This window comes from Rana temporaria, chromosome 1, assembly GCF_905171775.1.
Source record: "Rana temporaria chromosome 1, aRanTem1.1, whole genome shotgun sequence".
NCBI lineage: Eukaryota > Metazoa > Chordata > Amphibia > Anura > Ranidae > Rana > Rana temporaria.
Window position 1 is genome coordinate 242,399,685 of NC_053489.1, and position 23,986 is coordinate 242,423,670.

A 23,986-nucleotide genomic window follows, 5' to 3' on the forward strand; every position below is an offset into this window, starting at 1 on the left:
AAGCTTGTTCTTAGGATCCTTTTTCTCTTACCTTTATCCCCACTGCAGGTTTTCTGCTAAAATAAAAATTCAGACAGCACCAATCTTCACCCATCTCGGCAGGTTTGTGTGCCAACCTTCAGGGATATGGGTTCCTATTTAAAGGATTCCTTTCCCCTGGGCCTTGTAAAAGACTCCAACCAGGACTTTTAGCTGCTGTAACGAAAGTGCTGGACCCTAGAGCCCAGTCCTCCGAAGAGACATTACAGGCTACGCCTGCTCCATGAGGCCCGGATCCCATCCAGTTTCAGCATAATAGCGTCTTGGATGGATCCCAAAGCATAGCTCCTTCTACCCCCAGAGGGTCTTTAGCAGAGCAATCCTTTGCACATCCTCACGTGTCCAACACCTTTAGACACTGGCAAAAAAAAAAAAAGAAAAAAAGTGCTTCCCTGATAGGAGGGGGGGTTATATGGAGGGGGAGACTGTCTTCAATTGGTTGTGCCAGTGTCCAATCACTGCCAGTGACTCTTAACCCATTATGTAAAGATAAGGACTCTGTGTCCCGTGGTGTACAATAAAGAAAATAAAGTCCCCATCAGTAGTACAAACTGCAATTTTTTTGGCTTTCCAAAATAAAAATAAAAAATTCATGGCCCCGTTTACTTCCTGCCAAATACATCCTACCGACTTTCAGATGCCATTGTAACAAGATAATCAGTTATTCACTTCACCTTGTCAGCGATCTTAAAGCTAAGCTCCAGCTTTTGCTACACTTTACAAGTTGGCCCAAGCAAACCATCACTCACCAACATGTGAGGCCTCTGGATGCGAGATAAACACACGCTTACTGCACCATGTTCCAGGTTCAAGCCAAGACTTCCCTTCTCATACCTAGAACAAAATAGAGTCTCTGATCAGCACTCAGTCTAATCAGAGAAGCAATGTATTTAATTAATACAAAGCTTCCTCTGATTGTCTGGGTCAGCGGTGGGCTGCTGTCACAACCCGTGGCTCCGCCAGAGAAAGCTGTGTATTGATTGCCAATGTACATCACATTCTTGGACTGGCTGAGAGACAGACTTAGTGTGTTCCAGGTATGGGACAGGAAGGTCTCAAGTTGCACCTGGAACACCGTTCAGTATGATGTATACAACCTCAGCCCCACATTTTAGTGAGGAACATAGTTCTGCTTTAATGTTATTGATGGTCTGTGCATATTGAAGTAAACCTGTTTTTCTAAAAGCAGGAACTTTTGTTCAGCGTGCAACAATCTTGGTCTTTTATGCAAAAAACTGACTAGAGCTGGACACCATAGTCCTTTTCCCTGTAGAAGCCTCCGATCCACTGCTTTTGGCCTAATACCAACCAATTTATTAGCACTGCAAGGATGAGTTTGACACATCCGACACTTGAACTAAAACCCAAGAGGCAGTACTATTGAAAGACTTTTATTTAAAAAGCAAATTTCAGTGACAAGGCAGCATTCCGTCTTTTTGTTTGGACCAGCCATACAGTACAACTCCAATGCACAGCAGCAAAAGAACAGCCAGCTCCAGGAAAAGTGCTCCAACAGCAGGTGGCATAGAAAAGCCTGCAAAAAGAAAAATATATTAATAAAATTTGCCTTCTAGAGTCAGCAGTCAGGTTTACCATAAAACAGTGGGATTCAAAATAGTTGAAGTGTCAAAAAGGATAACCACAAGTTATTCTATAGGTTAGTGTGTACACCAATTTACACTAGTTTTCATGTTGTGACTTTACAAAGACCATAGGCAACAGGAACAGAGGTACATAACCTAGGTCAGCGATAGTGAACCTATTGCAATAGTCAACCTATGCCAAGCCCTCTGTTGGCACACATGGGGAATCCCCCAGGCAGTCAGAGGAGTCTGCTCCCTTCCTTGCGCCAGTGACATTGGCAGGGGGTGCGCAGTCAGTCATTTTGCCCCATGTGCAATGTTTTGGGGGGGGGGGGCTGTAAAATCCTTCCTCCACCAGACTCCTACGGTAAGGCATTTGGGCATTCCTTTCTGCAGGCACCCTATTCCAGCTCCAGAATGGCTTTGGTTCAGCCTGTGAAACAGTGGAGGGGGATGGGCACTGCTAGGAGATCAGCCATGGGGAGAGGTGCAGAGGCTGCTAGCTGACCTCCCAGCAGCAGGGATATCGACAAGCGTATGGATGGTGGGGATTCCTACAATACTGCTCAGGGAGAGCTGGACTATGAGGCCATGGATCCTCCAATCTAAATTCTATGGGGGGGGGGGGGGGGATGGGCATGAGTAGTGCAGGAAGTATGTGTCAGGTAGGTCAGTGCATTCTGAGCCTAATGCATTCCTGAACTGAGCGAATCTGATAGAATATGTTTTTGGTCCCATAGGGATGATCAGTTCCATCCCTGTACAGAGTCACTGTTAGGTTTAATTCTGTGTTGGCACTTTGAAAAGTTAGTTTTGCATCACGGTTTGGGCACTTGGGTTCAAAAAGGTGTGCCATCACTGACCTAGATCATTTGTAGTGTGTCACTGGTCCCCCACAGCAGGCCACTTTTTATACTTGGTTTAAAATAAATACCCCTAAAGAAATGGTACCAACAACCTACACTTTGTTTTTTAAAACACACAATCTTCTAAAAAAAAAAATAGAAACTAAAAAGCCTATGTACTGTACTGGCTGGTAAAAAGGTATACACAATACATGCTAAACTATGACAAGCTGTTATACATTTCTCCCCCCCCCCCCCCCATCGGACCTCACCAGTAACAAATTTACAGCAGGTTTAATGTAGATGTCCATAGATTTTTCCATTGTTCACGTGCAAATTTAATTTCTCTACCAGTATCCCTTTAATTGTTGTATGGCACATTGCCCATATGGGGTACACAGGTTTGGGTAATAGTTTAAGGTCGCAAACATATGAACACATTGCCAGCATTATCACTACAGCACATGAAGTTTAAGCTTGTTTCCAAAATAAAATTACATTACCTTTTTGTATACGAGTCTCTGAACACAAGTCCCAGGTTTATCCCCCACCCACAAAAAAATTCTCCATAGTTTAGGACACACACACACACACACACACACACACACACACACACCAATTGGTTTGCACAAAAGTCTACAAAATAAGGGTAGTTGTGGCATTATAATTTTTTTTCCCCCCTACTTGTTATGACGGCGATCTGCGATTTTTTTTTATCGTGACTTCGACATTATAGCGGACGAAATCTGACACTTGGCACCATTTTGGGACCACATTTATACAGCGATCAGTGCTATAAATATGCACAGTTTACTGTATAAAAGTGACTGGCAGTGAAGGGGTTTAACCACTAGGAGGCTAGGAAGGGTTTAAGTGTCCTAGGAGTGATGCCAACTGTTAGGAGGGAGTGGCTATGAGTGACACATCACTGATCGCTGCTTCCGATGAGAGGAAGCAGACGATCAGTGACAGTGTCACTAGGCAGAACGGGGAGATGCCCGTTTACATTTGCCTCTCCCCGTTCTGCAGCTCTGTGAACCGATCGTGAGACACCGGCAGACAGTTGATCCAATTCATCCCAAAGGTGTTCTATTGGGTTGAGGTCGGGACTCTGCAGGCAAGTTCCCCCCCCCCAAACTCACTTGTCCATGTCTTTATGGTTCTTTGTGCACTGGTCCAAATCATTTGGAGTGGGGGTTGGATTATGGCGTTGGGTTGTTTTACAGGTGTTGGCTTGTTGAATGAAGGGAATGCTTAAGGCGTCAGCATACCAAGACATTTTGGACAATTTCATACTCCCAACTTTGTGGAAACAGTTTAGGGATGGCCCCTTCCTGTTCCAACATGACTGCGCACCAGTGCACAAAGCAAGGTCCATAAACATGACTGGCCTGCACAGAGTCCTGACCTTAACCTGATGGAACACCTTTGGGATGAATTGGATCAGAGACTGCGAACCAGGCCTTCTTGTCCCTCAGTGCCTGAGCTCAATCTAGAACAATGGTCAAACATTCCCATAGAAACTCCTAAACCTTGTGGACAGCCTTCCCAGAACAGCTTCAACTCTTCTAGCTGCAAAGGGTGGGCCACCTCAATATTGAACCCTACAGACCAAGACTGGAATGCCATTAAAGTGCATGTGCCTGTAAAAGGCAGGCATTCCAATACTTTTGACAATATAGTGCATCCTCAAAGCAACAAATCACACATTGGAGCTAAAAGGGTTGGGTGTGTATAGAATCTGTAGAGTGGTATCCAGAGTGGCAACTACACCATTATTTCAGAGTTAACTACCCAATTTCATTGCAGAAAGTCTTTACATAATGTTTGGCAGGTAAACCTAACAAGGGAGATGCTTTAAAATGTGCCTACTGTATGATTGAGCATGCACAAAAATATTGTTTGCATCAACTTCACAGGGCCTAGCTTCCCATGCCTTTTTGGCAACAGCTTGACTATCAGCCTTGAATACAGCCAGAAAGCAGGATTCCAACCCCCCCCCCCCCCCAAGGAATTGAACCCAAGCATAAACCGCTCATCCATACAGACGGCCCTGTGACCATTGAATCACCAGTGTATGTCCTGTGAAAAAAAATAAAAACAAAGCTCATTTTAACAAAGAACAATTCAGCCATTGGTTTGGGGCTGATGCTTAATTACCTGTCTCTGCTGCTCTGGATTCATCAGCAGAACCAGATGGGCTGTGTACTTTGAAAGGTCCAAGAACCATTGTATGAACAAGTCCACCATCTTCATTTTCTTTACAAAAAGGAGGGGGAAAAAAAAAAAAAAAAAGGATATATATATATATATATATATATATATATATATATATATATATATATATATATATATATATATATATATATATATATATATACACACATACATACATATACATACACACACACATACACATATACACACACAAATTAAGAATTTTCATATGGGCAAGTCTCCACCTACCATCAACATTCCTCCTCTTTCTGGAGCTTTTGGTACAGACTCCATCACAGCAAGTGCATACAGTATTGTCAGCATTACCAAGTAGCTCCCACCTGAGGAGAGAATCTTACTGTCATTGGCAACTTCAAAGTTATTACTACTACTACTACCACCACTTTTTTATTGTTATCTGTGCCCATTAGGGAGATTAACACCCACAAAGAGCCAACAGGGTGCTCAGTTCAGTTTTTATAGGGCCCCAAGATGCTGAAAGTAATTCAACAGCACCAATTCTTAGATGGCTGTATTGGTTTCCTTTTCAGGGCTCCATTCACACCAATGCATTTTCTCATGCTTTTTTGCAGAAATGCAGGACTTCAACATGGGTTCCTATGGGAGGTGTGTTCACATCAATGCATTTTGTGCCTCTGCATTTTTTGGAAAGGGTCAATAGATTTCAATGGGGAAGCTGCAGAAAGGGATGTCGTGTAGTGTAATCTGCCCAACAAATTACAGCTTGTGAATGGAGGATTACAAGTTGCATAAACATATGCAAGCCCCCCTCAATCTTCCACATAATGCCTTAGAGAGATTGTGGGTTGGGACAGAGACATTTGTTTTCCTTGGAAACACTTTCCCCACAAGTTTCCTTTTTGGAAGTTTAATACAGGCAAAGGAAATATTAACCGCATTCTCCTACCTATTTCCGTCAGGTAAATAGGAACATGCCTTCCTGAGCTCAGTTACACTTTTAGGGTCCCAGACAACCAGCCTAAATGTAAGGTAGATCTGCCAAAATAAAGATGTTAAGTAGAGGCCCACATGACAAGGTTTACACTAAAAAGTTATATAGAAGAACACATTCTCAGCACAAATCTCAACCCCCCCCCCCCCCCACCCCATCACCTCTTCTAGCACAAATACTCTTCCCCAATTCCCCATAAAGCACCACTCTCCTAGCACACCCCAAATTTCCCCTTCTAGAACTATTCTTAACCCCCCCCCCCCCCCCCATATCACCAAATCTCCCCACAGCACCCTACAACCTCAGAGTGCCCAAGGCAGCTGTTCCTTCTGCCAACCCCTGGTCATGTAGCCCTAGAAAGTTTGAAGGAAATAAATACTTGCCTCATCACTGTCTGTCACAAATTTCATTGCTGGAAAAGTCAGCCATATGGAATTTATCTGATTCGGTTGATCTTGCATCACAAACTTAGAGTGTGCCACCTTTCCATCTACAAAACATCTGCAGAAAATAATAATAATGCCTTAGCCTTGTGCAGTTTTTGTATCCCACCCAGTAAATTAAAGTAAATCTAAACCCAATGATTTAAAGGTTTCAAAAAGCAGTTCCATTCCTGGAATGCTGGGATTGCCAACTGTCACATTTGCCTATAGCCTCAACCAAAAACTGTCAAACCATGAAATGGCTGGTGTCATAACTGATCACATGTGCAGCACCATGACAGTTGCAGAACGGATAGAAGTGTTTAATTGGGCTTTAAGGCCATCAGAGCTAAAAAATAAAGCAACCAAGACCATATTAATGGATTTTAAAACCGCATAGACACATTTTTTATGTTTTATAGCTATACCTGCAAAAGGGGACAACCTGAAGTGATGTAGCAGGACTTTATGCACGACTTCTGGACAAGAAATCGTGTATTTGTCAGAAGATGAACCTTCTTAACACACGTCCCCATTCAAATAGGATTTATTGAGGTCTTTGTTACATTTCTCTATATCTAGTCTTGGTTGCAGTTTAGGCTGGAAACAAATTCCTTCATTTTCTGAGCCTTGAGCTATTGATCTGAATACACCCCCATGAAAATCAAGCATGCCACAATATGCCGTGTTACTTTTCAGATTAGGAACTTAACACACACGATTTGTATGTGCATTTGGATAATGTTAAGACCAGAAGCCTTAACACAAATTGAGATAGAATGCATAGCTGAACTAGGACTATAAATAAGAAATCCACCCACAGTCTAGCCAATTACATGTCTAATTTGATATACAAAATGGTTACCCATGGTTGGTGATCAGATCATAACTTGGTGGTTCAGTGGTGTCTGCAGTTGGAGTCACTATGCCTTCATCCACAAAGAGTCTCATAGGCATGTGGTATCCTATATCCACAGAGAGTTCCAAGTTGATGGGAGAGCCCAAGAAAAAGACTTTTGAATTTGAAGCCCCTGAGAAGTCATCTGATGGGAGACATTTTTTTTAAAGAGAATGGTAATAGCGACAAGCCTCAGGTTATACACAAATGAAACAATTCCTCCAAAGCTGTACCCATTCATCTGTGACCATCTCTTCTCTACATCCATTTGAAGTCCAGAATTAACACAGCTTTTCTGAGCTTGCAGAGGGTGGGGATCCGATGTCACACTGCACACCCCAGGAAGGAGAGCAGAGTAAAGGCTTTGTCAATTGTCCGTAGGTTTATATTCAACCCCAATGTATTTACAACAGATCTGGAATAATCTTTGAACCATCAAAACAATGTGCCTGCGTTTTAAACGATGCCAAGATATTGGTTCCCAAATGTCCCACAAGTTACCAGCATGGCATGTCTGAGAAGCTCTGTTCATTAAACATTTGATTGAGAGTTGTAGTTCCACTCCCAAGCATAATCTGGGAGACACCTTTGAAGCATCAATGTATAAAAGCGTTGCTGTCTAGCAAGAAAGTTTTTGCAAACCCATTGACAGCATGAGCACTTTTTTTCACCAAAACACTCCCACCATGTCCCATTGGAAAGGCCGTACTGAAGCATAGCTTAGCAGGGCTTTCAAAGCAATTAAACTACATGGCCTTAGGTGGGCAGGTTAATTTTACTGAGAAAGTTATATTTAGGCACAGAAGAATTACAACCTTCAAAAGAGATTGCTATTCAATGTTGGTCATCCAAACTAAAAAACATGGGTTGCCAAACTGAGCCAAATCAAGCCTACCAGGCAACTATGGTCAGTGGCCCATCTTCAGGGCTCACTGTGCCCCCACACATTTGCTTCCAACCCTTACCATTCTCTGGCACAGATTTCCCCTGCAGCAGCCATCCAAATTTGCCAAGACACTGGCATCCCATCATTCCTCTTCCCAGATCTAGCTTGTTTTGATAGGTACCCACTCCAGCTCGAATCAGGTCACAGGTGTCAAACACAAGGCCCCAGGCCGAATTCAGCCCTCCAGGCCATTTCATGTGGCCCTCGCACCTCTGCTCCAGATGACCCCCCCCCCCCCAAACCCCGTACTTTCAAGCAATGCATCTAGCTTCTTTCCAGCAGCATAAGGAAAGAGGGTGCACTGTAATGCAAGGGAGAGTGGGGGACTTAAGTTCTGATGGCGGGATGGCTCTTGACATCCAATGTAAGGGGAGGGGCTGCACTGGACATCTTGCAGATACAACCGGCCCTTTTGAGATCATAATGCTGATTCGGCCCACAATTAAATTGCGTTTGACACCCCAGACCTATGTGATCCAAGCAAAGTTCTCGTCTTCCCCTCCAGTGTCATCTGGGGACGCTTTACAGGTCCCAGAAGACTGCAGGACCATTCACAAAGCGCAGCATAAACAGTGGGCACCTGGCACAGCTGGGTGCCCACAGTTGAGATGCTGGGGACAGAAGACTGAAGCACATCGCTGATCTTGGGACAGGCAAGTGTTTATCAAGTCAGCAGCTACAGTTTTTGTAGCTGCCAACTTAACACAAAAGGACTAGAGCACCTCACATTGTGTACAAAAAGCCATTTTATTTAAGCCCACAAATATTTGTAAATGACAGGTACGCAAGTTTAATAAGCTTTTTATGCAAGCATGGAAAGTGGAGTTTAGGTCTACCCCCAAACTGTTTTTACTGAAAAGCCAGTTAAGCCATTAAAAAGGAGTATAATCACCTTTTATAATAACATCCAACTAGTAAGTGGTGGTCCTGTCCACCCAGGGTCTCTTGTGAGCACAAAATGGCACTCACAATTTGTATCGAGTTGAATCACTGAATAATATTTGGGACTTTCTGGACTTTTTCCACACAGATCTTCAGCATCGCAACTTTTTGCCAATGTCCTCCTTCATAGGGTTGGTCATGGGGGGGGAATGGAGCATAAAATACCATCTCAGGAGGGAACTTATTACCATATTTCTGTTGTCCTCATATTTGAGGGTATACTGATGTTGTATTGTGCATTTTTTACATCTGACAGTATAATATACTTTTCATAAAAAAAATTTTAGGCTACATTAAATGTAAAACCCCCCACACCAATCCTCACCTTTCATGAAGCGGAAGCTGAAATTAAGGTTACCCATTCCAGATGCAGATGCAAGCAATGTAGTAGTCATAGGTATAGGAGCTGGGGTCATGGAACTGAAGGGAAAATATAAAAAAAAAAAATCTGCATCAAGTACACCAGTTGAGATGTTGCCCACAGGAAAAAGCTAAATCTTTCCTTCCGAGTGGAAATTTTAAGACTTCAATTTTTTTTTACTTAATCAGTTTCGGTTGAGATCGACTGATCATGCCCAGGGAACACACACGAACACACACACACACACACACACCTTATCAAGATTTTGCCTTGACCAGTCTGCCAAGCATAGAACCTCCAAGCCATTGCATTAGAGATCTACATGCCGGGCACCTCCATGGGTAAAATATGCTTGTCACAATATTACTTTCTAGATTGCATATATTTATACCTCATTTTTTTTAAAGAGTTTCAATTTTAGTACAAAATACAGAAACGAAAGACAGCACACATCTTGATTGATCAGTAGTACATGTAAAGTAAATCACAACATGCATGAGAAAAGCAGTAGAAATACAGCATAACTCAATAAAACAGGTACAATATGGCAGTATAAGAAAAGCCACATATGCAGAAAAGCATAATGCATGGGATTCCCACCAAATCTTGGTTGTGTCACTGGGACTGCAGGCCTGTCACCGCCAATCTGCGGTTCAAAACTTGGGTTGTCAGGATCGGATACCACTGCCGTAGTTCCACCATAAACTCCTTCCTGTCAGCTTCACCAGAGCGGGGGGGCGTCTCGTGACCAAAACTGCCTGTTTTGAACCGCAGATTGGCGGTGACAGGCCTGCAGTCCCAGTGCCGGGTAGGCACTTTTAAAGCAAGAGGCCATTTGGCTTTCCGTTGTTTTTAGTTGTTTATTATTAGAACTTTATTACGCTATCGGCGTCTACCGGTTCTCTTTTTTTGCATATCATCCTTATCTGGAACGCCTGGAAACGAGATTCAATAGTCCATATCCATGTGTGTGTAGGCACAATCCTGCACTAGCCCGTATGACCATCTTTTTAAGTAAAGTGGTCAACAGGCTCTGGTAAGAGCACTTTATATACAAAGCACCTTGGGTGGAAACAAGTGAAATTTGAAAAGTATGGTGGTGGCATTTTCTACTTTTCTCCACTAGGAAGATCACAGTAATTGTCAAGATTCGTTTGGCTTTCTATGCATGCTATTGGGACTCTATTTTTATTTTTATATTTTTTTGGTGTTTAACACAGTGAACCTCAGTGTTTTTTGCTTACACTGCAGAGGAATCTGCGTATTCATGCACATCTGTGTGGGACATTTCTGCTGTATATTGTTTCAGCAATCACTGTTCACATATGCTTTTGGAAACGTATTTTATTAGTTTTTAATATTTATTAATTGTTGCACGTTGTTGTGTGGTATCCCACATTTCACAATCACTATTGTGTGGTTGAGCGCCCTCTACCTTCCATTTTCATTATCACAATTCAGTATTGTTCTTTGAGGAGCAGCTTATTTAGTTTAATCTAGCACTTTATATTTGGCGCGGAATTTTCTATTTTACGTTCCGAGTGACACCCTGGCTGCCAGGCCTGTGAGAGGGACTTGTCCAGGGGCACTATACCCACTCCGCCTGGAGTGGCGACGCATCAAGAATATTCATTGGAGGCAGGACTGCTTCTTTATCTATAGCCTGAATCTGCAAAGTCCTTCATTTTCACCAACCTTTTTCTCTCTACCACACGTTGACTGTTGGCCCAGAGGCGATTAAGTTCGCATGTGTTACGCTATATAAGTTTTTCATTCATTCATGTTTGACCCCAAATAAAGGCACAGAAAACGTCAACTGTCTGGACATTCCGTCATTGCTCTCATCATCGTCATCACCCCTAGACACATCACAGAGGTAACATAATTATGCCGATCCCAAATCTAACCAGCGGCTTCTGAGGGGGTAGCGCTACACAGATTTATAGGCTATTTGTAGGACAGGGTAAGCATTTTAAATATTAAACAAAGCCAGAGTAATGAGAATCCTTCTCCCATTGGTCCAGAAAGGGCAATGGAGCCCGTGCTGCTTCTTGCAAAAAAGTAGTTGGTACAGCTATAATAAAATGGACCAGAGCCTCAACATTTATGTCCAAAGGGCCTTAACACTTGCAAACAGGCCACTTTTGATGGTTTGAACATTTGAAAGCTATCCATTCATATTTAACCACTTCATTACCAAACACTTTCACCCCTTCCTGCCCAGGACAATTTTCAGCTTCGTCACACTTTGAATGACAATTGGTCATGAAACACTGTACCAGAACAAATGTTAACATTTTCTTGCCACAAAAGACCTTGCTGGCAGTATTTGACCACCACTGGGGTTGAATCAGCGCAGACCCCCTCCAACAGGGAGAGCTGCCTGTCAGCACGAACCAAGAAAAGCCATTTACCGGCACTTCCTGGTTCATGCAATGATCAGCTGTGATTGGTCACAGCTGATCACCTAGCAAGAAGCCTTCGTCAGAGGCTTCATACTACAGAGATGGTGTGTCAGACTGACAGCACCCAACTTCGCAATGCGTGCCCCTGTGGGAACACGCCGGCTTAGTTATCCTGATCATGTCTGGTCAGGACAACAGAACCACTTTGCTGACGTCATTTTGCTATATGGTGGGCGGCAAGTGGTTAAAGTGACTGTAAAGGCCCCTTTTTTTTTTAAACATGTTATACTTGCCCCTCTGCAGTTTAGCACAGAGCAGCCTGGATCCTCCTCATCTTGGGTCCCACTTTGCTGCTCCTGGGCCCTCCCTCCTATCGAGTGCCCCCTCGGCCAACATCTCTCTACAGGGGCACCAGAGTCAGAGCTCCATGTATCCAGACATGGAGCCCTGCCCTCCACCCTGACTGAGACAGCTGCGGGAGCCAATGGTGCTGCCGTGTCTCAGCCAATCAGGAGTGTTCTGAAAGCCTTAGACACTCATGGGCATCGCTGGAGCTCAGGTAAGTAATTAGGGGTGCTGGGGAGGCTGTAACAAAAAGGTTTTTTATTTTCATGCATAGAATGCATTAAGATCCAAATAAAAACCTTCTGCCTTTACCACTCCTTTCATTTCTGCATTTGACTTTGTGATGAAGCTTCTGGTCCTTTCCAGCTTTATGAATCATATGTGGGCTGATCATGCTTCTGGTTGCAGAGGTGAGTGCTGGCACAAGACGTTGAATGCTTTTATAAAATTTAGGGGGCTTTGAACTTTATAGTACAGTAGGGTGAAGCCTTAAGGGCCTTTCCCATATTTAAATGCTTTGTCACTGAGGTGAACTCAGAGTCTGGATTTTTTTTAAAACTCAAGTTTAGTCATAACATTTAATGCCACAGAAAGGCAGCCAATATTATGGCTCCAGGTGTAGGGAAATCCCACACTACTGAAGATTTCAACTAAAAACTGCAGCAAGGGACACTTTGTGTTGACCAAGTACCAACCCTTGAGCCATTTTGTTGGCTATAAAAACACTGTTTCACAAAAGGCCAATTGCACCTTGCCTATTTAGGAACAGTCTGGGCTTGCTCACCCTTTCTACCAAGCCAATCCCTGGATAGCCACAATTCTTTGGCAGATGAACTACTTCGGGAAATTACTGTATGAAAAAAAATATTTGTTCCACCCTTTACCTGAACGTTCAAATCATTCATTATACTAGTATAATGTCCATACAGACCATCGTCTCACCTGTTTACCACGCATTTTATGGGGACAGAAAAATTCTCAGAATACTGGTTTTCAGTTGTATATGAAGGCTCGTAAACCAGATCCACAAAAAACTTCACAGCATTCCCAAGGGTCTGAGGAAGAAAAGCAACAAGAGAACTAGTTTATACCTAAATGTTTTGGTTTCAGAGCATTTAAGAATCACACAAACCTATCAGAGCGCAAGGATAAACGGTCCATCATACTATGAAATACATACTTTTAATGACTCTTCAAACAAATCATTCCAGTTTAGGAGTATGGAAGGGTTACATAATTAAGATTAGGGAAGATTTGAACCTGCCAAACAGAACCAGACAGTTCTAACCCTTCCACCCCCACAGAACACTTAATTGTTTGGGTTTAAATTTCAATATTTTTTGGGGAAAAGAAAAAGTTTAGCATGAATAGGCACAATAATGCAGCAAAAGCGACTCAGGTCATTGTCAACATAATAGCACAAAAACATAATAGGAAATACAGCCACAATATTTATCCTTACATCCAAAACAAAAGGCTGAACAACCGAGGGAGAGATCCCGGAGTACCTTACGGAAGCAAGTTATAGCCGATCCATGGGTCCCATATCTTGGGAAATTTTTTGGAGCAATTACAGGAGCATATCATAATCCAATTGAGTCAACTTTATGTAATCTAGAGGAATGATGGACTGTTTTTACAATGCCTAGCAATTATATACTGCTGGCAGCGAGCATTACAAGTGATCAATTTTGTTGATTTTTTGGGTACCTCATATGGTAGTTTGTGAAAATTGTTTGGGTTTAAAACCCGATTTAACTTCTTATATGCATTTGATCAAAAAAAGGGGGGGTCCGCAACCTGTAGATTGCAGACAGGCGTCTAGTTGATTGCAGTCTTTGCTTGCTGACCCACCATCCCAAAGCATCAAAAGTGCAATGCAGAAGGACTACTTGTAAAGTTAGAGCAAGAGCCGCATAACCAGTGCTTTAACTGGGCCGGAACGCGGCGGTACTCAGTACCGCCACTTCCAAAAATGGCACTGGAGAGTACCAGCACCTCTCCGTGCGCCCAGTACATGGGTTTACAGTACCGGATCGCAGCCGCTGGGCTTGAGTTGCGGGCCGGTAATGCGTGTCAGACAGGCAGCGCAGTCACAATAGAAACTGTATGCCGCCCCGCCGGAGCCGACTCACTGCTGCCGAGTGCGCTCCTGGCTCCCTTTCCTCTGTCCTGTCACTCCTGTCCTGTGCGTTTCCTTGACCCCCCCCCCCCCCCCCCCCCATGGAGGAGAGTTGGTTCATTCCCCGGCGTGCGCCGCGTGACGTCACGCCGGAGGCGAGAGGAGTACTCGCGCAGGGAGCTGTGTCGGCGGCAAGGAAAGAAGCCCAAGTCACGAGGAGCCTCAGCTCAGCCTGCGTCTACAGTTCCTAGTGCTGCTACTGTCTGGATCCTGGACTCAGGACTGCAACAGAAGAAAGTAAGAAAATAATTGACTGTATTGGAGGGAGGGGGGGGTTGGACTGAGGTGACCATCAGTTTTTTAATAAAAAAAAATGGCAGAAAAAAATATTTTTGCGTTATTTTGAGCTTGCCTTCGACTAAAAAAACCCCCCCATTAATTGCAGCCTCACTGTGCCACCAAACGCAGCCACTGTGCCCATCAATTGTCGCCACTGTGCCCATCAATTGTCGCCACCAAACGCAGCCACTGTGCCATCACATGCAGCCACTGTGCGAACACACGCAGCCACAGTGCCATCAATTGTCGCCACTGTGCCATCACATGCAGCCACTGTGCCCATCAAACGCAGCCACTGTGCCACCATCAATTGTTGCCACTGTGCCCATCTAATGCAGCCACTGTGCCCATCACACGCAGGCAAGGGTATTTTCATGTTCAGTATTGGGGGGGGGGGGGGGGGAGCACCGGCGCCTAATAGAGTACCGGCACCTCTTTTGGCCCACTTAAAGCACTGTGCATAACCCAATACCTCCTCTGTAGTGCTGGCTCCTGTCCCAATTGGAGTGACCCATTTACTTGAATTAGTCACGATTGGCAGGCGATAGCATGCACAAAAGCAACAGAGGGCGCAATTTCTGCTGCAGCATGTGTACATTTTTAGCCGCTGCTAGGGATTTGTGGCAATAAAACTGCAGGGTTTTACTTGAACGAGCTCCAAGAGTGCCACTGCCTGCACAAGAGGCAGAGCTGTGCCCTCTCCAAGGTTGTCCTGAAAGGAGATTTGAAAAAAAAAAAAAAAAAAAAAAGAAAAAAAAAAAAAAAAAAAAAGTCGTGCCCCCTTGCTTTCAGCATGGGCACTACGCTAAAGTGGGAATGGGAGAGTTACTTTGCTCCCATTCGTGGTTTGTCTAAATTTGGGACTTCTGTCATTTGCAGAAGTGTCCACTGGGTCAGTCTGTGGTCAGGGGGTGCAATACCACCCCTTGCTGCCAGTTGGCGCCAGAGGGCTTCTAGCAGTGCAAGGGCATGCTGGGGGGGGGGGGTATATCTGTGGAGGGGGTCACGTGTTAAAAAAAATAAAATCTTCGCGGGGTCCCCGTTCCAGGTGTGGTATCCACCTTCAGGGTACACACATCCATGGACCCCGCCAGCGCAGCCCACCTGGCCAAAGCCGAAAACTGCATCGAACCTCATCCTGAGGAGAAATGGGACCCCAGTGTTCGCTGGGTTCCATGACCTGTTGAGAAAATCCCAGTCTGGGATCGGGTGTCCGGACCACTGACAGGTATGCTTGCTGTCATCCGGGGCCTATATAGGAAAAGTCTACTGGGAGGATTCGCTCTTTGTTCACTTAAGTCCTTTATTGAAATTGGCCTGTGGCAGAGGCCCTAGAGCCGGGTCTGTGAGAGACCTGTCCCTCCCAGCTAGTTCAGAGTGACGCTTCGGCTGCCAGGCCTATTATAGGGGTCTGTCCAGAGGCACTTTACCCACTCCAAGTAGAGTGGCGACAAGTTACAAAATTGGTACTATACAGAGCAGTATTGACTGCTCCATTTAATATCCAGGCCCGATACCGCAATGTTCTCTTCATCAACCTTGACCTTCCGAATTCATGTTGGCCGTGTTTGGCCTGGACAATAAAAGCATTGAAAACCTTTTATTGGCTGTCTGGACCTTCCCTCACTACCACTGTTCTCACAACTACACCCCTAGACACCGCCAGGGTAACTTAGTAGGCCGATCCCAAAATCAACCAGCGGCTCCTTTGGGGGTGAGCGCTACAAGAAAATAAAAAAAATTTTGATCACTTATTCCCATTACAAGGAATGTAAACATCCCTTGGAATAGGGTGTGTCAGGTCCCCTTTATGGAGAGATGTTGAGGAAAAAATAAACTATGCCTTTCCAGCTGCATCCTCGGCTTTGATGACTGCCGGCCCAGACATCACAACGTTGCACCTGGGCCTCCGAGGGTCATAAAGATGACTGAGGATCATCTGGTAAATGGTAAACTTTTGGCGGCAACCGATAAATTCGATCGTACAGGTGAGCCCGAAGCGTTGGAGAGCCTGTAAGAACTATCAAGAGGCTGAACTGCCTCAGATTGTTCTTACTAGGGATGTCCCAATACCAATACTAGTATTGTATCAATACCGAGCATTTGCCCGAGTACATGTACTTGGGCAAATGCTCTGATGCTTCACCCGATACCTGGACAGTCAGCGGTGATTGTGTGGTGGGGTGGAAGTTACAAGCGCCAATCACCCTGTATAGATTTCCATATAACCTACAGCCCCCCCCCTTCCATCTGCTTTAGTGAAATGTATACAGGGTGATCTGTGCTTGCAACTCACCCACAGATCACTGCTGACTGTTCTTGAAGCCTCCTCCAGTCCCCCTTTGCTCTGTGCACCCCTCTGTCAGGATGGAGAGTGGAGATGTTCCAGACCATGTGGCACGCATTCCCCGGTAGGCCATAACACCGGGGCGCCGTGATGTGGTCACCCTAAAGGTGGGTGCCACACTGGAAGACCCAGACTCAATGGCGTCTGTTCCATAAGTAAAACAGGGGGTGTAATGGCGCTTGCTAATGGAAAGTTAATAATAAAGTGCAAAAGACAACGCACAGCAACGTATGAATGCTAAACAATATTATTCAATAATATAAACGTGTTCCACTCTTGAAGGCCCTTGATAACATCCACAACTGGGATGTAAAGGGTGGGAAAAGTGGGGATAATGGGTAAATGAAAGCTACAATGAAATAATCATAAAACAGGTGGGTGTTAAATCCAATCCTAATAAATTCCAGTGCTGTCACCAAAAACAAACAAAAATCGGTGAGAGAAGTGAATAGTGATGACCTAGAAATGGTCCAAATGATCCAAATGACACAAAATGAGACTCCTCTGTGTTGGGAAAAAAATTGTGCACCAAAAAAATTTTGTGCAAGATGAGCGTAAATATATAAATAAATAATTAAGCATTAATCAATAAATATAAAAAATAGTTCAAATAGATACAATGTTCAAAGTGAATAAACACTAAATGCATATAGTTCAAAAAAGTGTTCAAAGTGAATTCCAAAAACTTGCTGAAAAAATATTCCAAACGTGCAAAAAACAGTGTGTGAAGGGTGAAAATATTAAAGTGCTTAATTCCACAGTTTCCCCGAGATGTAAAGAGTTGCTGTAATCACCACACTCTCCTCCAGTGTAGCTATGCAGGCACAAGATAAAAAATGCTAGCCTCTCACCTCAGAACAGGTCAAGCAAGCCTGTTAATATATGGATGCAGCCCAGCAGCACACACTCTGAGTTCAGGAGAGCTCTGTTTGCTCCAATCCTCCAGATCCTTTATGTTCCCAGGATGCTCCCAGTCTCACACTTGTTCAGACCAACTGAACGAGTGTGAGACTGGGAGCATCCTGGGAACATAAAGGATCTGGACGAAACAGAGGTCTGGAGGATTGGAGCAAACAGAGCTCTCCTGAACTCAGAGTGTGTGCTGCTGGGCTGCATCCATATATTAACAGGCTTGCTTGACCTGTTCTGAGGTGAGAGGCTAGCATTTTTTATCTTGTGCCTGCATAGCTACACTGGAGGAGAGTGTGGTGATTACAGCAACTCTTTACATCTCGGGGAAACTGTGGAATTAAGCACTTTAATATTTTCACCCTTCACACACTGTTTTTTGCACGTTTGGAATATTTTTTCAGCAAGTTTTTGGAATTCACTTTGAACACTTTTTTGAACTATATGTATTTAGTGTTTATTCACTTTGAACATTGTATCTATTTGAACTATTTTTTATATTTATTGATTAATGCTTGAATATTTATTTATTTATATATTTACGCTCATCTTGCACAAAATTTTTTTGGTGCACAATTTTTTTCCCAACACAGAGGAGTCTCATTTTGTGTCATTTGGATCATTTCTAGGTCATCACTATTCACTTCTCTCACCGATTTTTGTTTGTTTTTGGTGACAGCACTGGAATTTATTAGGATTGGATTTAACACCCACCTGTTCAATGATTATGATTATTTCATTGTAGCTTTCATTTACCCATTATCCCCACTTTTCCCACCCTTTACATCCCAGTTGTGGATGTTATCAAGGGCCTTCAAGAGTGGAACACGTTTATATTATTGAATAATATTGTTTAGCATTCATACGTTGCTGTGCGTTGTCTTTTGCACTTTATTATTAACTTTCCATTAGCAAGCGCCATTACACCCCCTGTTTTACATATGTCTTTGGGTGCGTGAGCACCGTTTTAGTAGTGGCTGCTGCTTTACACACATTTTATTTATTTTAATTGAGTATATTTGCCCATGGTCAGTTTGGTTAGTTTGGTTGTGCGCATTAGTTCCCCCCTGTTTACATGTTCCATAAGTACCCTCTCCCAGCAAGGACACTCCCTCCTGATTGGCTGCTGGTAAAGGACACCCAAGTCTCAACTCCACTGCTGCCACCCATCATCCTGGGGTGGGAGAACACCCCAGCAACAACAGAATGAGCCCACAGTACAGCCAAGCTGAAACAGAGACCCTACTCGAACATTGTAATCGGAATCATTAGCACTCTGATTACCCTCCAAATTTCAATAGCACCGGTACATGGAAGTAACCAGGCGCTACAGTGGTATCGGGACAACCCTAGTTCTTACGGTGCACAGAATGGGCAGCTGAAAATGATATCTGGAGGCATCATCCAGATTTCCCCAGTCAAAGTCCATTACGTGGGAAGTGGTTAAAATATACTCAAAGTAAAAGTCCTGCCATCTTTAAATTGACAGTTCCAAATTGTGTCAAATCTTGTGCTTCATACCAATCTGATAACCACCACAATCCTCTAACCCAAACTGCTCACCTGGTGTTTTGACCCATTTGAGATTAGGTTAGAATGCACCTCCCCCCAAAACATCCCCTTAAGGTGAATTAAAGAGTTACTAAACCCACAACCGTAAAATCAGTCTGTATATGCAGTAAAGCATGGTCGTTATACTCACTAAGGAACATAAGGGGTTAGACCACTGTAATGTGTAAAAAGGCTGTTTGATTCAGTCCTCTGATACTCTCCTTCCACTGTCCCCAATCCACCTACTAATAGATCAGATCCTTGGGGTACCCTGCACATGCTCAGTTTGGGGTGTGTTGCAAAAGTCTTTCCTTGGGAGGGTGCATGCGATTGGCACAGGGTCAATCAGCACTGTCCAGACAGAAGGTCCCTGCAGCCTCAGGCAAGAGGAGAACAAACTCCAAGCTTTAAACCAGTGCTCGGTCGGACAATGATAGAACTAACAAGACTGCTATATACTGCTGATAAAAAAAATTTAACACCCCATGCATTTAGCAGTTTATATTCCCCAAAAAATAATTGCATGTTCCGTGTACTGTGGGAGACCAGATCTAGTAAATGCAGGGTTCTGGGTTTAGAAGGACAGATTCATCAGCCTCAGCTGCACAGAAGATGAATAACCAGGAGACAGAGGCTCCTGTTCATTCATAAATTGAAGCAGTTTACTATGCTTCAGTTATAAAGAGACAGTGATTGGTACCGCTCACTAACTGCATGGGGAGGGGGCCATTACAGAATGATTCCCAGTGTGAGGGACAGCTGAAAGTTGACAGAAGGGAACAAACACACACACAAAGTCAGGCTGTATCGCAAGCTTAAAAAAAGGTCCACAATGACCAAGCAGGTCTCAACTTCAGCAAAAAAATAAAAAATTGCCAATATACAAAAAGGGATATAGGTGGCAAAAAACAGGATTAAAAACTTAGAAAACTCACCATTCTATTAAATCCACAGGCTTGGTACGGGTATTCAAATACAAAGTAGCCCAAGAGTGCAGTTTTACTGGAGACAGGGCACCTCCCCAGGGTCAGTTGATCAGGGTTCAGTCTCTGATTTGAGCCCAGAGGGTCATCTTTAACAGCCACGCTTACGAAAGTGTTATTACACCCATAGAATACACTGTTTGGCGGAGCTGCAAAGAAAAAACACATTTCAAGTTGGGATCATATAATGCTTGTATAATAATAATAAAAATAAATAAAAAAAAAAAAAAAAAAGTTTGCCATCTTTTTTATTGGAGATATTTCCCTTGACTTCTGGTCCCACAGCCAAACAGGAGGTAAAAGGAACCTTCCCATCTTATTAGTCACCAGAACTAGTGTCCACCTCATTGGTAGGTTTCACCTCTATGGTTCTAGTGGCAACCCAAACACTGAGTTGGTGTCTTACTTTTGGTAAAACAGTAAACCGAAGAGGGTAAATCACTCCAACAGGACAAAGACTGAAATAAAAACCCGATAGCTGTTCAAGCGGAATGCTTTTTGAGTGGAGTGGATTTTCAACAATCTACAATCCAGTTGGTGAGATGGCTTAAAGGGGTTGTAAAGGTACACTTTTTTCCTAAATAACTTTTTTTTACCTTAGTGCAGTCCTCCTTCACTTACCTCATCCTTCCATTTTGCTTTTAAATGTCTTTATTTCTTCTGAGAAATCCTCACTTCCTGTTCTTCGGTCTAACTATACACAGTAATGCAAGACTTTTTCCCTGGTGTGGAGTGTCATGCTCGCCCCCGGACTACAGGAGAGTCATGATGCCCACTAACACACAGCTCCTTTATCTGCAATGTAGAGAGCGTCCCAACTCTCCTGTAGTCCAAGGGAGGGGGCAAGCACGACACTCCACACAAGGGAGAAAGCCTCACATTACTGTGTGGAGTTACAGACAGAAGAACAGGAAGTGAGGATTTCTCAGAAGAAATAAGGACATTTAAAAGCAAAATGGAAGGATGAGGTAAGTGAACGAGGACTGCGCTAAGGTAAAGGAAGCTATTTAGGGGGGGGGGGGGTACATTTACAACCCCTTTAAAGTGGTATTTCAGCTAAAAAGGGAATTTCAGCTTTATGGCCTCCACCTTCCAGCATTTTTTGGGAAACTGGTACCCGCTCCCACTTCTGCTCAAGTGCTAGGCAATGGCATTAAAGTTCACCCCTCTCCCACAACCAGAGTACAGCTTGGCTCACATATTTGTGGCTGCTGAGTTTCAGGCTGAACAATTACTTACAGTCTTAGCAGCTTGATCCAAATTACATCCTGCAGAACGTTGAAACCTTAAAGCCAAAGCTTAAGCAGATCATAACAGATTAACATCAGATAAAAGTATAAAATAAAAAAATATGTGTTTAGCTCTAGCAGACTACAGTACATGTGGAGAATCATGTGACCAATAAAGCTGTTACGAACCAATTTTAATAACACCCGTGATTGGTCCAGAACCATCACATTGTACCTGGGCTTATCAGTACTGTGTACCATGTGATAGCTGTGGGGCAATTATAGCATACAATAGTAAATCACAGATGTAACCCATTCACCAATTTAAAACATTGCTATTACAGTGATTGCTAACAAAAATCAAAGTGTAAATAAAAGGCCTAAAATTATGTTTTTTCTAAAATGCATGCAATTTTGCCGGACACTTCTTGGATTCAGTGTAGCCCCGGACCATATTGCTGCTGGTTAAAGACCAGGCCACTTTTTGCGATTCGGCACTGCGTCGCTTTAACGGACAATTGCGCAGTCGTGCGACGTGGCTCCCAAAAAAATTGGCGTCTTTTTTCCCCACAAATAAAGCTTTCTTTTGGTGGTATTTGATCACCTCTGCAGTTTTTAGGGCCCCGCAAGAACAACCCGCCAAAAGCATGCGCCACAGATGTATCCCCCCTCCCAGCATGCCCAACGAGGGAAGAAACCCCCCTGATTGGCTGCTGAAAGGAGGTGGATCCCACAGAACCCCTCTAGCGCCAACTGTCGCCCAGGGGTGTCAACACACCCCTGGCGCGCAGACTGACCTACAGAACAGATTCGGGAAATGGCAGCAGCCTGAATCTCCATAATTCGTGAATGGGAGTGATTAAGCCTCCCATTCCCCACAAATTTTATTGTAACGCCCGTACTGAAAGTAGGGGGGGACGATAATATATATATATTTTCCCCACAAAAAAAAGCCTGCAAGCATCTTTGGGGCAGTTTTGGAGCACTGTATACAGTACTCCTACACCACCCCTGCCCATTGGAATGAATGGGCAGCTCTTCAGAAGTGCCACGACACTGGGGCTTTTAACTCCTTCCTGGGGGGTTAAAAGCACCCCACTATCAGCAAAAAAAAAAAAAAAAAAAAACCACATACACGAGCACTGCTTAAACAGCGGTAAATCACCACTAAAAACTGCCACTACTTTACCGCTAACAGACCCGCCACTCCAGTGTGAAAGCAGCCTTACAGACTAGTTTGCAAGCCACAACAATTTTAAAATGATTAACTGGGTTATATTAAATTGAATTAGACAGCCACCAAAACAAGGAAAATCATTTTGTAATTGATGAATTAACACTTATAAGTGGCTTATCTGTCAAACACAAAAAGCAGATTAGAGAGAACAAACCGCACTAATCCCAAAATGGCTGCTAAACATAGATCACTCACCATCCTGACCCCTGAGAGAGGTGACCCAGGTTAGACAGACTACCAGGACAAACCAGAGCCCCATATTGAATTCACTCCTCTCTCCCTCCTGCCTTGGGGAGATATATAAGACTGCATCAATTAGGATCAGCTGATCCATGATTAACTCTGTCATCAAAGCACACAGAACATGTCTAGGAAAGTATGCTTTGTGGCTGCCATGTAATCCAGCACTGAAATATAAATTTAAAATCTCTTTACAGACTAAACTGCTCCTTTTGTACATGGTAGACTTGACATTTCTAGGTGCACACCTAATTTCTCTGTTTTGCTTGTTTCATTTCATCTGAGACTGAAAGATAAAATGAAAGATTGGTTACTACGGGCAACAGCTACAGTGTAGCTCTACTTTTTGTAAATCATCATTCCTGTGAAAAAGCATACACAGCCTTCTCATGAATCCATTTCACATCTCTGAAATTTAGGCACATTGCATTTTAGAATTTTACGTAAAGCTTACTTCTTTAATATCTATATGTACAAATCTTCAAAAACAGGCTCTAAGCCCAAATGTAATACTTAACCACTTGCCTACTGTGCACATACACCCCCTTCCTGCCCAGACGAGATTTTAGCTTCCGGGACTGTGTCGCTTTAACTGACAATTGCGCGGTCGTGCGACGTGGCTCCCAAACAAAATTGATGTCCTTTTTTCCCCACAAATAGAGCTTTCTTTTGGTGGTATTTGATCGCCTGTGTGGTTTTTATTTTTTGGGCTATAAACAAAAAAAGGGCGACAATTTTGAAAAAAAAACACGATATTTTTTACTTTTTGCTATAAGGCCCCTTTCACACTGGGGCGTTTTTCGAGCGTTATTCGAGCGTTTTTCAAATGTTATTACAGCGTTATTTGAGCGTTTTTCAAGCGTTATTACAACATTATTACAGCGTTATTCGAGCGAAGCCTCATCTGCAATCCCAATGTGCTGGTAAAGCACCACTAAGACCCTAACGTTTTAGGGCGTTTTTGCAGTGCCTTGGTGTGAAAGGGTAAGGCATTTTTACAGCGCTTTTCATTTAATTCATTTAAATGGAGAGGGGAGTTTTTGGAGCGTTTTT

General features: G+C 43.5%; 1 protein-coding gene across 1 annotated transcript; it reads right to left on the reverse strand.

The window, feature by feature from the left end:
• Positions 1–1,414: 1,414 nt before the first annotated feature.
• Positions 1,415–23,042, reverse strand: LOC120939729 (zona pellucida sperm-binding protein 3-like). Its single transcript, XM_040352060.1, has 10 exons — positions 22,889–23,042; positions 20,180–20,376; positions 12,919–13,031; positions 9,191–9,285; positions 6,945–7,122; positions 6,041–6,158; positions 5,613–5,701; positions 4,934–5,025; positions 4,628–4,726; positions 1,415–1,573 (listed from the first exon to the last, which is right to left on the reverse strand). The coding sequence occupies exons 1-10, from the start codon at positions 23,040–23,042 to the stop codon at positions 1,449–1,451; spliced, it is 1,260 nt and encodes a 419-aa protein (XP_040207994.1). The 3' UTR covers positions 1,415–1,448.
• Positions 23,043–23,986: the final 944 nt, after the last annotated feature.

Bases quoted from the DNA above. Each gene is read 5' to 3' on its own strand.
- LOC120939729 (XM_040352060.1), bottom strand. From the start codon at position 23,042: ATGACAGAGTTAATCATGGATCAGCTGATCCTAATTGATGCAGTCTTA. The intron at 7,123-9,190 runs GTGAGGATTGGT...GTCTCCCATCAG, and splicing joins CAGCTTCCGCTTCATGAAAG to ATGACTTCTCAGGGGCTTCA. The intron at 5,702-6,040 runs GCAAGTATTTAT...TTATTTTGGCAG, and splicing joins TTGTGACAGACAGTGATGAG to ATCTACCTTACATTTAGGCT.